Source organism: Salvelinus sp. IW2-2015, linkage group LG3 (genome assembly GCF_002910315.2).
Source record: "Salvelinus sp. IW2-2015 linkage group LG3, ASM291031v2, whole genome shotgun sequence".
Classification (NCBI taxonomy): domain Eukaryota; kingdom Metazoa; phylum Chordata; class Actinopteri; order Salmoniformes; family Salmonidae; genus Salvelinus; species Salvelinus sp. IW2-2015.
The window spans coordinates 1152215-1162780 of NC_036840.1; the positions used below are offsets into that span (position 1 = coordinate 1152215).

General features: G+C 43.5%; 1 protein-coding gene and 1 pseudogene across 1 annotated transcript in view; one reads left to right on the forward strand and one right to left on the reverse strand.

Moving 5' to 3' along the window:
* The window catches only part of LOC111981789 (uncharacterized), a 16538-nt gene extending 8388 nt beyond the window's left edge, over positions 1-8150 (forward strand). The window contains exon 8 of the mRNA XM_070433761.1: positions 8003-8150. Within this exon, the coding sequence (XP_070289862.1) occupies positions 8003-8090 (88 nt within the window). The 3' untranslated portion in view covers positions 8091-8150. The remainder of the gene's footprint in view (positions 1-8002) is intronic.
* LOC111981941 (zinc finger protein ZFMSA12A-like) lies at positions 5161-7650 on the reverse strand (annotated as a pseudogene).
* Positions 8151-10566: the final 2416 nt, after the last annotated feature.

The window sequence follows — 10566 nt, forward strand, 5'->3', positions numbered from 1 at the left end:
AATTATAGTTTTTCAAACGGTATCTATTCTCTCGGATAGGATGAAATGCATAGAAATATAATGAATAGAATGGACTAATCATTGACTTGAATGAGGACTCCCGTTCTATTCATTATATTTCTATTTCATATAGATTTTTTTTTTTAAACTGGGCCCAGGGATGACATACTGGTAATGACCCCCCAAAAAAAAAACTTAAATCCAATCAGATATCATCAGAGCCTACAAAAACTATATTTTCTAGATATCTCAATCAAACATGATAAAGTGGGCTTGGGAGGACATTCCCAAGCAATCAGACAACATTTTCAATCCACAGTCAATGGGGAATGTGGCCGTTTGGCAGGCATTTCAATATAGGCACAGAAATGTTGTGTCCCCCCCAACCGATTGTGTATTTTTTGTTTGCTTATTTGCTTTTTTTGAAACTTATTTTTTTACTTATTATTATTTTTTTACCCCCTTTTTCTCCCCAATTTCATGGTATCCAATTATTAGTAGTTACTGTCTTGTCTCCCATACGGGCTCGGGAGAGACAAAGGTTGAGAGCCATGCGTCCTCCGAAACACAACCCAACCAAGCCGCACTGCTTCTTAACACAGCGCGCATCCAACCCGGAAGCCAGCCGCACCAATGTGTCGGAGGAAACACATTTACCGTACACCTAGCGACCTGGTCAGCATGCACTGCGCCCGGCCCGCCACAGGAGTCGCTAGTGCGCGATGAAACATGGATATCCCTACCGGCCAAACCCTCCCTAACCCGGACGAAGCTAGGCCAATTGTGCGTCTCCCCATGGACCTCCCGGTCTCGGCCGTCTGAGACAGAGCCTGGGCTCGAACCCAGAGTCTCTGATGGCACAGCAAGCCTTAGACCACTGCGCCACCCGGGAGGCCCCTTTTTTACTTATTTTGTTCATAATGTTGCCACTACCATCTCTTATGACCGAAAATAACTTCTGGACTGCGATTACTCACCACGGACTGGCAGAATCATTTATTTCCTTTAACGAGTCTGACGAGCCCGACGCGAACGATAAACTGTTTTCTCAGGAACAGGCCCAGATCACCCGTGATTTGCGTAAAGAGTAGGCAGAGAAAAAAGGGCGGGCTGCCTTCTGAGAATTCGTAGGCGATCGAATAAACCCCCAAATCCTTCCATTTTACTAGCAAACATGCAATCTTTGGAGAATAAAATAGATGACCTATGCGCAAGATTAAACTACCAACGGGACATTCAAAACTGTAATATCTTATGCTTCACGGAGTCGTGGCTGAACGACGACACTATCAACATACAGCTGGCTGGTTATATGCTGTACCGGCAGGATAGAACAGCAGCGTCTGGTAAGACAAGGGGCGGCGGACTATGTATTTTTGTAAATAACAGCTGGTGCACGATATCTAAGGAAGTGTCGAGCTATTGCTTGCCTGAGGTAGAGTATCTCATGATAAACTGTAGACCACACTATCTACATCGAGAGTTTCTGTATTTTTCGTAGCTCTTTACATACCACCACAGTCAGGCTGGCACTAAGACAGCACTGAATAAGCTGTATTCCACCATAAGCAAACAAGATAACGCTCACCCAGAGGCGGCGCTCCTAGTAGCATGTAGTGGCGCTACGAGCTAGCGGTGCTTCTAGCTAGCGACGCTAGCATGTTAAATGTGCAACCAGAGGATAAAAAAAACTGGACCACCTTTACTCCACACACAGAGTCGCATACAAAGCTGTCCCTCGCCCTCCATTTGGCAAATCTGACCATAATTCTATCCTCCTGATTCCTGCTTACAAGCAAAAATTAAAGCAGGAAGCACCAGTGACTAGATCAATAAAAAACTGGTCAGATGAAGCAAATGCTAAGCTACAGGACTGTTTTGCTAGCACAGACTAGAATATGTCCCGGGATTCCTCCGATGGCATTGAGGAGTACACCTCATCAGTCATTGGCTTCATCAATAAGTGCATCGATGGCATCGTCCCAAGTGACCGTACGTACATACTCCAACCAGAAGCCATTGATTACAGGCAACGTCCGCACTGAGCTAAAGGCTAGAGCTGCCGCTTTCAAGGAGCGAGACTCTAACACGGAAGCCTATAAGAAATCCCGCTATGCACTCCGACGAACCATCAAACAAGCAAAGCTTCAATACAGGACTAAGATTGAATCCTACTACACCGGCTCTGACACTCGTCAGATGTGGCAGGGCTTGCAAACCATTACAGACTACAAAGGGAAGCACAGCCGAGAGCTGGCCAGTAACACGATCCTACCTGACGAGCTAAACTACTCCTATGCTCGATTCGAGGCAAATGGCACTGAAACATGCATGAGAGCACCAGCTGTTCCGGAAGACTGTGTGATCACGCTCTGCACAGCCGATGTGAGTAAGACCTTTAAACAGGTCAACATTCACAAGGCCGCAGGGCCATTCGGATTAACAGGACGTGTACTGCGAGCATGTGCTGACTAACTGGCAAGTGTCTTCACTGACATTTTCAACCTCTCCCTGTCCGAGTCTGTAAAACCAACATGTTTCAAGCAGACCACCATAGTGCCTATGCCGAAGAACACAACAGATCCACAGATGATGAAATCTCTATTGCACTCCACACTGCCCTTTCCCACCTGGACAAAATGAACACCTATGTGAGAATGCTATTTATTGACTACAGTTCAGCGTACAACACCATAGTGCCCTCGAAGCTCATCAATAAGCTAATGACCCTGGGACTAAACACCTCCCTCTGCAACTGGATCCTGGACTTCCTGACCAGGTGGTAAGGGTAGGTAACAACACATCCACCACGCTGATCCTCAACACAGGGGCCCCTCAGGGGTGCGTGCTCAGTCCCCTCCTGTACTCCCTGTTCAATCATGACTGCACGGCCAGGCACGACTCAAACACCATTAAGTTTGCCGATGACACAACAATGGTAGGCCTGATCACCGACAACGACGAGACTATAGGGAGGAGGTCAGAGACCTGGGCATGTGGTGCCAGGACAACAACCTCTCCCTCAACGTGATCAAGACAAAGGAGATGATTGTGGACTACAGGAAAAGAGGACAGAGCACGCCCCCATTCTCATCGACGGGGCTGCAGTGGAGCAGATTGAGAGCTTCAAGTTCCTTGGTGTCCACATCACCAACAAACTAACATGGTCCAAGCACACCAAGACAGTCGTGAAGAGGGCACGACAAAACCTATTCTCCCTCAGGAGACTGAAAAGATTTGGCATGGGTCCTCAGATCCTCAAAAGGTTCTACAGCTGCACCATCAAGGGCATCCTGACTGGTTGCATCACTGCCTGGTATGGCAACTGCTCGGCCTCCGACCGCAAGGCACTACAGAGGGTAGTGCGAACGGCCCAGTACATCATTGGGCCCAAGCTCCCTGCCATCCAGGACCTCTATATAAGGCGGTGTCAGAGGAAGGCCCTAAAAATTGTCAAAGACTCCAGCCACCCTAGTCATAGACTGTTCTCTCTGCTACCGCGCGGCAAGCGGTACCGGAGCGCCAAGTCTAGGTCCAAGAGGCTTCTAAACAGCTTCTACCCCAAGCCATAATACTCCTGAACACCTAATCAAATGGCTACCCAGACTATTTGCATTGCCCCCCCTATCCCTCTGTTTTACACCACTTCTACTCTCTGTTGTTATCATCTATGCTTAGTCACTTTAATAACTCTACCTACATGTACATATTACCTCAACTAACCGGTGCCCCAGCACATTGACTCTGTACCGGTACCCCCCTGTATATAGTCTCGCTATTGTCATTTTACTGCTGCTCTTTAATTACTTGTTACTTTTATTTATTTTTCTTATCCGTATTTTTTTTAAATAAAAAATACTGCTTTGTTGGGATTGTCACGATCGTGTGGAGGAGAGACGGACCAAAACGCAGCATGTGGAAAATAAGCCATCTTCTTTTATTTTACTACGAAGATGAACATGAAACGAAACACTATTACAAACTATACAAAAACAACAAACGACCGTGAAGCTATAAACGTAGTACACACAGGCTACAAACGTTCAACATAGACAATTCCCCACAAACAGCTAAAGCCTATGGTTGCCTTAAATATGGCTCCCAATCAGAGACAACAATAACCAGCTGTCTCTAATTGAGACCCAATTCAGGCAACCATAGACTTTCCTAGATACCTACACTCAACCATAGACACAGCTAGACTACTATACTAAACATAAACCCAACTACTCTAATAAACCCCCTAAACCTTACAACCACCCTAGACACTACAAAAACCACATACATTCCCCATGTCACACCCTGACCTAACCAAAATAATTAAGAAAACAAAGAATACTAAGGCCAGGGCGTGACAGGGATAGGGGCTCGTAAGTAACCATTTCACCGTAAGGTGAATGTTGTATTCGGCGCATGTGACTAATAAAATTTGATTTGAAATTAATATTTGGCTGCATTTACACAGGTAGCCAATTCTGATATTTTTTCCACTAACTGGTCTTTTGATCAATCACATCAGATATTTTCACATCAGATCTTTTTCTGATCTGATTGGTCAAAATACCAGTTTGTGGAAAATGTATCAGAATTGGGCCGTCTGTCATCTCATCCTTTGCAGCAAGAACTCCATATATGGGCATAGGGCAGTCACCATGACACTGCTACCTCACATATTAGGGGCACGTTCAGTAGGTCACAAGTTAGTTTTGGAACGTTCAGATATAAATATGTAATGGAAAACAAACATGCCTCTCTGACATGAAGAACAAGGAATCATGTCGGCTCTATTTGTGTATGCAAAGTTTTAAAATTCAAAAGGCACTCGCACATCTGAACTATCTTTGTTGCAGGTGCATGGTAACAGTTGAATAGGATGAGAAAAAAGAAGAAACCCGCACACTGCAAAGTTTGGCAACTGAGTGTGGCCCTGTATACACATGACCATAAGCCATAAATACACCTCACACACCTACAGAAACGATTACAAAACTCTCATAATTGCTAAAAATACCTACTACATTTATTTGGAAATGTAGATGTGTAACAGTTTAAGTGTTCAAATTATAATCTATAAACGGTAATATATAAAAGTTTAATAAAAAACAATATTTACATTCACGTACACACTTGTCTGTGTATTATTGTTAATTAAGCCAAATGCTTATTATATATAGAATAGGTAAGGTAGAATATAATAAATTAAGCCTACTGTATAGCAGCTTTCATTTTCATTGAAGAAAGAAAAAAAATACAGTTGTATTTCAAAGTTCAAATATTGTCTTCTCAGTTTTTGTATTGGTTTTTATGCATACATTTGTTACATTCAAAATAAACTCTGAATCAAACCACAAACTGCCAGAGAGAAGCAGGCCCAAGCTAGAAAGTATCATAAAATGCCTCATTGATATGACACATACTGTAACTTGAAAGAGGTTATTTTATATTTTGAAATGTTTACTTTCCATCCATGTTGGCAGTAATGTACACAAACTACAGTTTGAGAAAAAGGCATGAGAATGAGCATGGTTTTTAAGTTATACATTGACGTTATTCAGCATAACACATTGACAGACAGTGAAACAGCAATCTGCACTAATTCCATGGTAACGCTTTTCAGAATGAAACCAAAACAGGAAAACACCTCGGACTGCCTCAAGCGTGTGTTTGTAGTTGTCTATTCAAGTGTGTGAGACGGGTGTAACTTTTTACACATTGATAACACGGGTATGGCCTCTGTCCTGTATGGGTGAATTGATGCTTAGTTACGACAGAAAACTCTTTCCACACTCAGGTCAGGTGTAGGGGCGCTCTCCTGTGTGACTGCGTATGTGAACCGTCAAATGACTTGACAATGTGAAGGCCTTTCCACAAACTGTGCACCTGTAAGGTTTCTTTTTGGTGTGAGAGCGCTCATGCTTCTGCATGTCACCGACTGAGCAAAACCCTTTCTTGCACTGAGAGCAGATGTGAGGTCTCTCCCCCGTGTAAATCCTTGTGTGCACAGTAAGATTAGCCAACTGAGAGAAACACTTCCCACAGTAAGAGCAGCTGTATGGACGCTCGCACGTGTGAGTCCGCATGTGTGACGTCAGCTGACTTTTGGAGATATACTGCTTATTACAGCGAGGACATGTGTGGGGTTTCTCCCCCGTGTGTGTCCGTTGGTGGAGTACAATGGTGGCTAAGGCGCCAAAGCACTTTCCACATGCGCCACACTGATGGGGTTTGTCCACTGCATGAGTTCTTTGGTGGATCTTCAGCTCAACTGACCCAAAGAATTTGTCTTCACAGTGTCGACAGTTGAAGAGCGGTTCATGAGAGTGAGTTTGCTGGTGACTCTTTAGTTCGGAGCGGGAACTGCAACTCTGTCCGCACTCCATACAGTTGAGCTGTGCCCTATGTGTCCTCTTATGTTGGAGCCGTTCACTTAAAGATCCAAATGTTTTCCCACACTTGGAACAAGCATACCCCCCCACCACTGAATGGGTCCTGTTGTGCCTGTTAGGCTCGACAGGATCGTGAAACGTTTTTCACAGAAAGAGCAGTTGAACGAAGGAGTCACACTATGTGTTTGCTGGTGCTTTCGCAAATCAGAAGTCGTCTGGCAACTCTTTCCACACAACAGACATTTGAGGGACTTGTGAGTAGATAGGTGTTTGAACCGCTGGCGGAGAGATCTGAAACTCTCCCTGCACTTGGGGCAAACGAAGGTCGCGTCTAGACAGTGTTTTTGGTGGTGTTTTGAAAGCCCAGTTGAATTACTGGAAGTCTTTCCGCACTGGGTGCATTTGTAGGGTCGATCTCCAGTGTGAATTCGCTGATGCTGAACCAGTTGAGATGGATAGATAAAAACACCTTCCACACTGGGAGCACTTGTTGGAAATACGCCGTGCAGTGGACAATGCTTTGGAAAGGGTCTCCGAGGATGGTGATACGTCACCAGGTGGTGGTTGAGCGCAGCTAGACAGCCGAGAAGACTCCCCTGAAGCAGGTTCTGTGGAGAATAAAGCAAGAAAATAAATGCCATTGTCTTTGCACAACTATGGAATTCTTGGGGAATTCTTATAAGTACGTTTCAAAAGTCTTACCATTGTTTTCCTCTTCTGTGTCGTCATGGTCTGGAGAAAATGGTCTTGATTCCAGCACCAGTCCTGTTAGGGAAGGATCCACAGAGCATGTTTAGTTAAATACTAATGCACAACAGTAGTAGATAACAGTAGTTTAACATAATGGATTCAAATGTAAAGATGCATGGTGTTGGTGGTGTATGTCAATCAAACCTAATTCCAACACACTTTGCTCTTACGTTTCCTGTGAGGATTCAAGCAGAGGTGTATCAGAGTTCACACTGGACTCAGCCATCCTCCCTCCTGGGCTCTTTCTAGATCTCTTGGAGGAATTGACTCGGTGGTCCCCTTTACTTTTGAGTGTAAGTCAGGGGGGAAATATTGAGGCTTTTTAAGCCACACTGGAGGTGAGCATTGGAGAGTTGGCTGTGAGGTCTGGTGCTCCAGCCGCACACAGGTCCCCAACAGCCCCTTCACATCTCCTCTGGTCCTTTGGTTCGGTAATAACCCTTCCCACAGCACTTATGTTTTCATTTTCCTCTTCCACACCTCTCTCTGTGCATTCATCATCATCGCTAGCCATGGTAGACACTCTGTCTTCGTTACTGTTCTGGTTTCCATCTAAACGTGCTCTTGATTCTGCCTGTTGATAATCTCTGCTGTCTGACAAAGTCTCCATCTCTCTGCTTACATGAGCCTTCCAAGTTAGGCAAGACATCTAATTTGCTGTCAGAGCCATATGCCACTCCCACTGTGGTAGGGAGGGACAGTGAAGCGAGGATGCAGTCTTCTGCAGGGGAGGGAAATACTGACAGACACAAGGGTAGAGGACAGTAAAGTTTTAAGTCAGTATGTCAGAAAAGTTAGTGGCCTGTCACAATGTGTTTCTTGTGATAAAGGAGCTTAGATTATCACGTTTGTCTAACTTTCCACAGCATGCGTGGTGCTGAAGCAGGTATTGCAGGTCCTCTGTGTGAGAAAGAGACTGCAGACACTCATCCGAGGCAGAGGGCACAGCGCTGAGCCAAGATGCAGTCTATGAAGACAGTACACCGAAAATGAGAGTGTAACAAAAGCATAGAAATCCATTTATATCTCAAACATCACTCTCAATGTGTTAAATGCAACATTTTAAAGATGATGATATAACGACAAACATAGAGCCAAAATGGAGCTCATAAAGACTGCATTGAATATCAGTGATATTTACATCTCCCTTGGTTTTCTCTCTACCTGCTTAAGGTCTGGCACTGGTAGCAGATCTTCTAGTCTGGAGAGGAACTGACAAACAAGTGCCTGCAAAGCTCTGTCAAAATCACAGCCATACACCACAGGGAAATATGCCTGAGAGGGAGATAGAGAGAGCAAGTGAAAGGAGTCCCACAATTTGTATGACAGACAAGTACGTCTGCAAACCAAGGATAGATAATATTGATGTTGCTGCCCTTGGCACAGTTGCTATAGCAGAATGGCAGACTGACTGTTCGTCAGACATTGACGATAAACTTTTTTTGATAATTCAACTGGTTGATAATGTCTGCTATTCAATGACGAAATGTTGTTATTCACAATTACGACTTAAGCCAGCTGGGAATAAAGAGTTTCATACCTTGAAGAATTGGATCCTCTCGACTGGGTCTTCAAGGTTTTTGGTGAGCTTGAGGAAGTTTGCTTCCAACGCATCTATCTGTGCATCATTATTCTGTAACATAAATCCAACACAATGATACAAAAAACAGGGCAACCAGAAAATGTGATATACTTTACCCCATATACAGAAAGAACATACCATACCAACTCACCTGTGAAAGACCACTGGATGAGAATCTGTCAAGATGGATCTTAATTTTGTTGAGGTCCTCTGGATGCTCACCTAGAAAAGGCTGAAGAGTTACTTTAGAATAATGCATATTTTGGTATATCTCCTATTGTAAGCGATATCCAAGGTGAATGGCATAGGTTTACTAGATAAGAAATTCAACAATTGTTTATTAAGGGATATTTTCTACAGGAAGTCTATTCCCTCTGTGATATTTTGTTGGGCTTCATCGTTTGATGTAAACTGGTGCTGTGCTTGGCTCACTCCACCCAAATTTATGGTGACCAATAAAGTAAAGGAGATCTCCTTTAAGATTATCCATAGATTCTATCTGTGTAATAGCTTGATTTCTAAATAWATACCTGATATTACCAGTGAATGCAGTTTTTGTGAACTAGAAACTGAATCTATTGAACACATTCTGTCATTGTTTATATAGTGAAGTGTTCTGGACTGATGTAAAACCTATATCTTGGCCTCAAAATGCATAAAACTATTGAAATATCTAAGTTTGATTTTATTAGGAAAATGTTTCATACACAAATAAACATTTATGAAGAAAAAGCTCCTTTTCTTATTTAAAAAAAATCTGATTTGGAAAACTATTTAGAGTCATTAAAACGTATACAAAACAAAATGTCTAAAAAAATGTAATCGCTACATGTCTGTATTTGAATTGATATAATGTGTATTTGTATTATTATACTTTTTTCCTTCTCTTATTTCCTTGTGGAATCCCTCTGGCTGTTCTGTTTGTGTTTTGCATGTTACTGTTTAAAAATGTGTTTTATATATATATATATATGGTCTTTTGACCAATCACATTAGATCTTTTCAAAGATATTTTGCAGAGCTGATCTAATGTGGGGAAGGTGTTTGCTGGTCACATAATTGCTAGCCAGCTAGCTAATATTTAGAAAAATAATTCACTTTTTTTGGCTAGAGTTATGCTAACCCATTTGCAATCCCTTTAACTTTGCTTGCTGGCTAGCTACAGAGGTTAGCTGGCTAGTTAGCTACAGTAGTTAACTACTGCCATCAAGTTGTTGTCATGTTATCATATTGTAGCGACCCGCACAGACAGCTGTGTGTTATGTGTTAGGCTAGGAGGTGGTTGTGTTGTACTGACCAGTACCCGGTGTTCGCGGGGTCCGACATGTCAATCAACCTGCTATCTGCCAATCACGGGAATGCCTGGAATGTTCTGATGCCGGGCATCCTGGTGGTTGGCGGAGTGGCGTGGAGGGGGGTTGGGCAGGGGGGTGGAGCATTGGAAGTTAAGACCAGGTTCAGCCTTTGTTCTCTCTCTCTTACGTCTGGGCTTCACAAGAGAAGGTCACAATTTGGCTTGTGGGTTATCTGTCATCTATTTGGCGTGTGCTACGGCCCAAACAGTAGCCTGTGTAAATTGTTTAATAAACCGTCAATTCGCAAACTCAAGCCCTGTCTGGACAATTGTCATTTATGATCTAGTCAGGTCATTACATTGGTGTCAGAAGTAAAAACGTTGATACAAGTTAGCCAGCTAGCTAGCTGACTTATGTGGCTAGTACCGTAGGTGAGAACGGGGATTGAAAATGCTTCGAGGGAATCCGAAAGTAAGGTGGAGGTAGGGGACGATATGGCCAAGGAGGTGCGTGTGAATGGACGTCGGGGTTCTGTCTGGAGGAATCGCCAGGG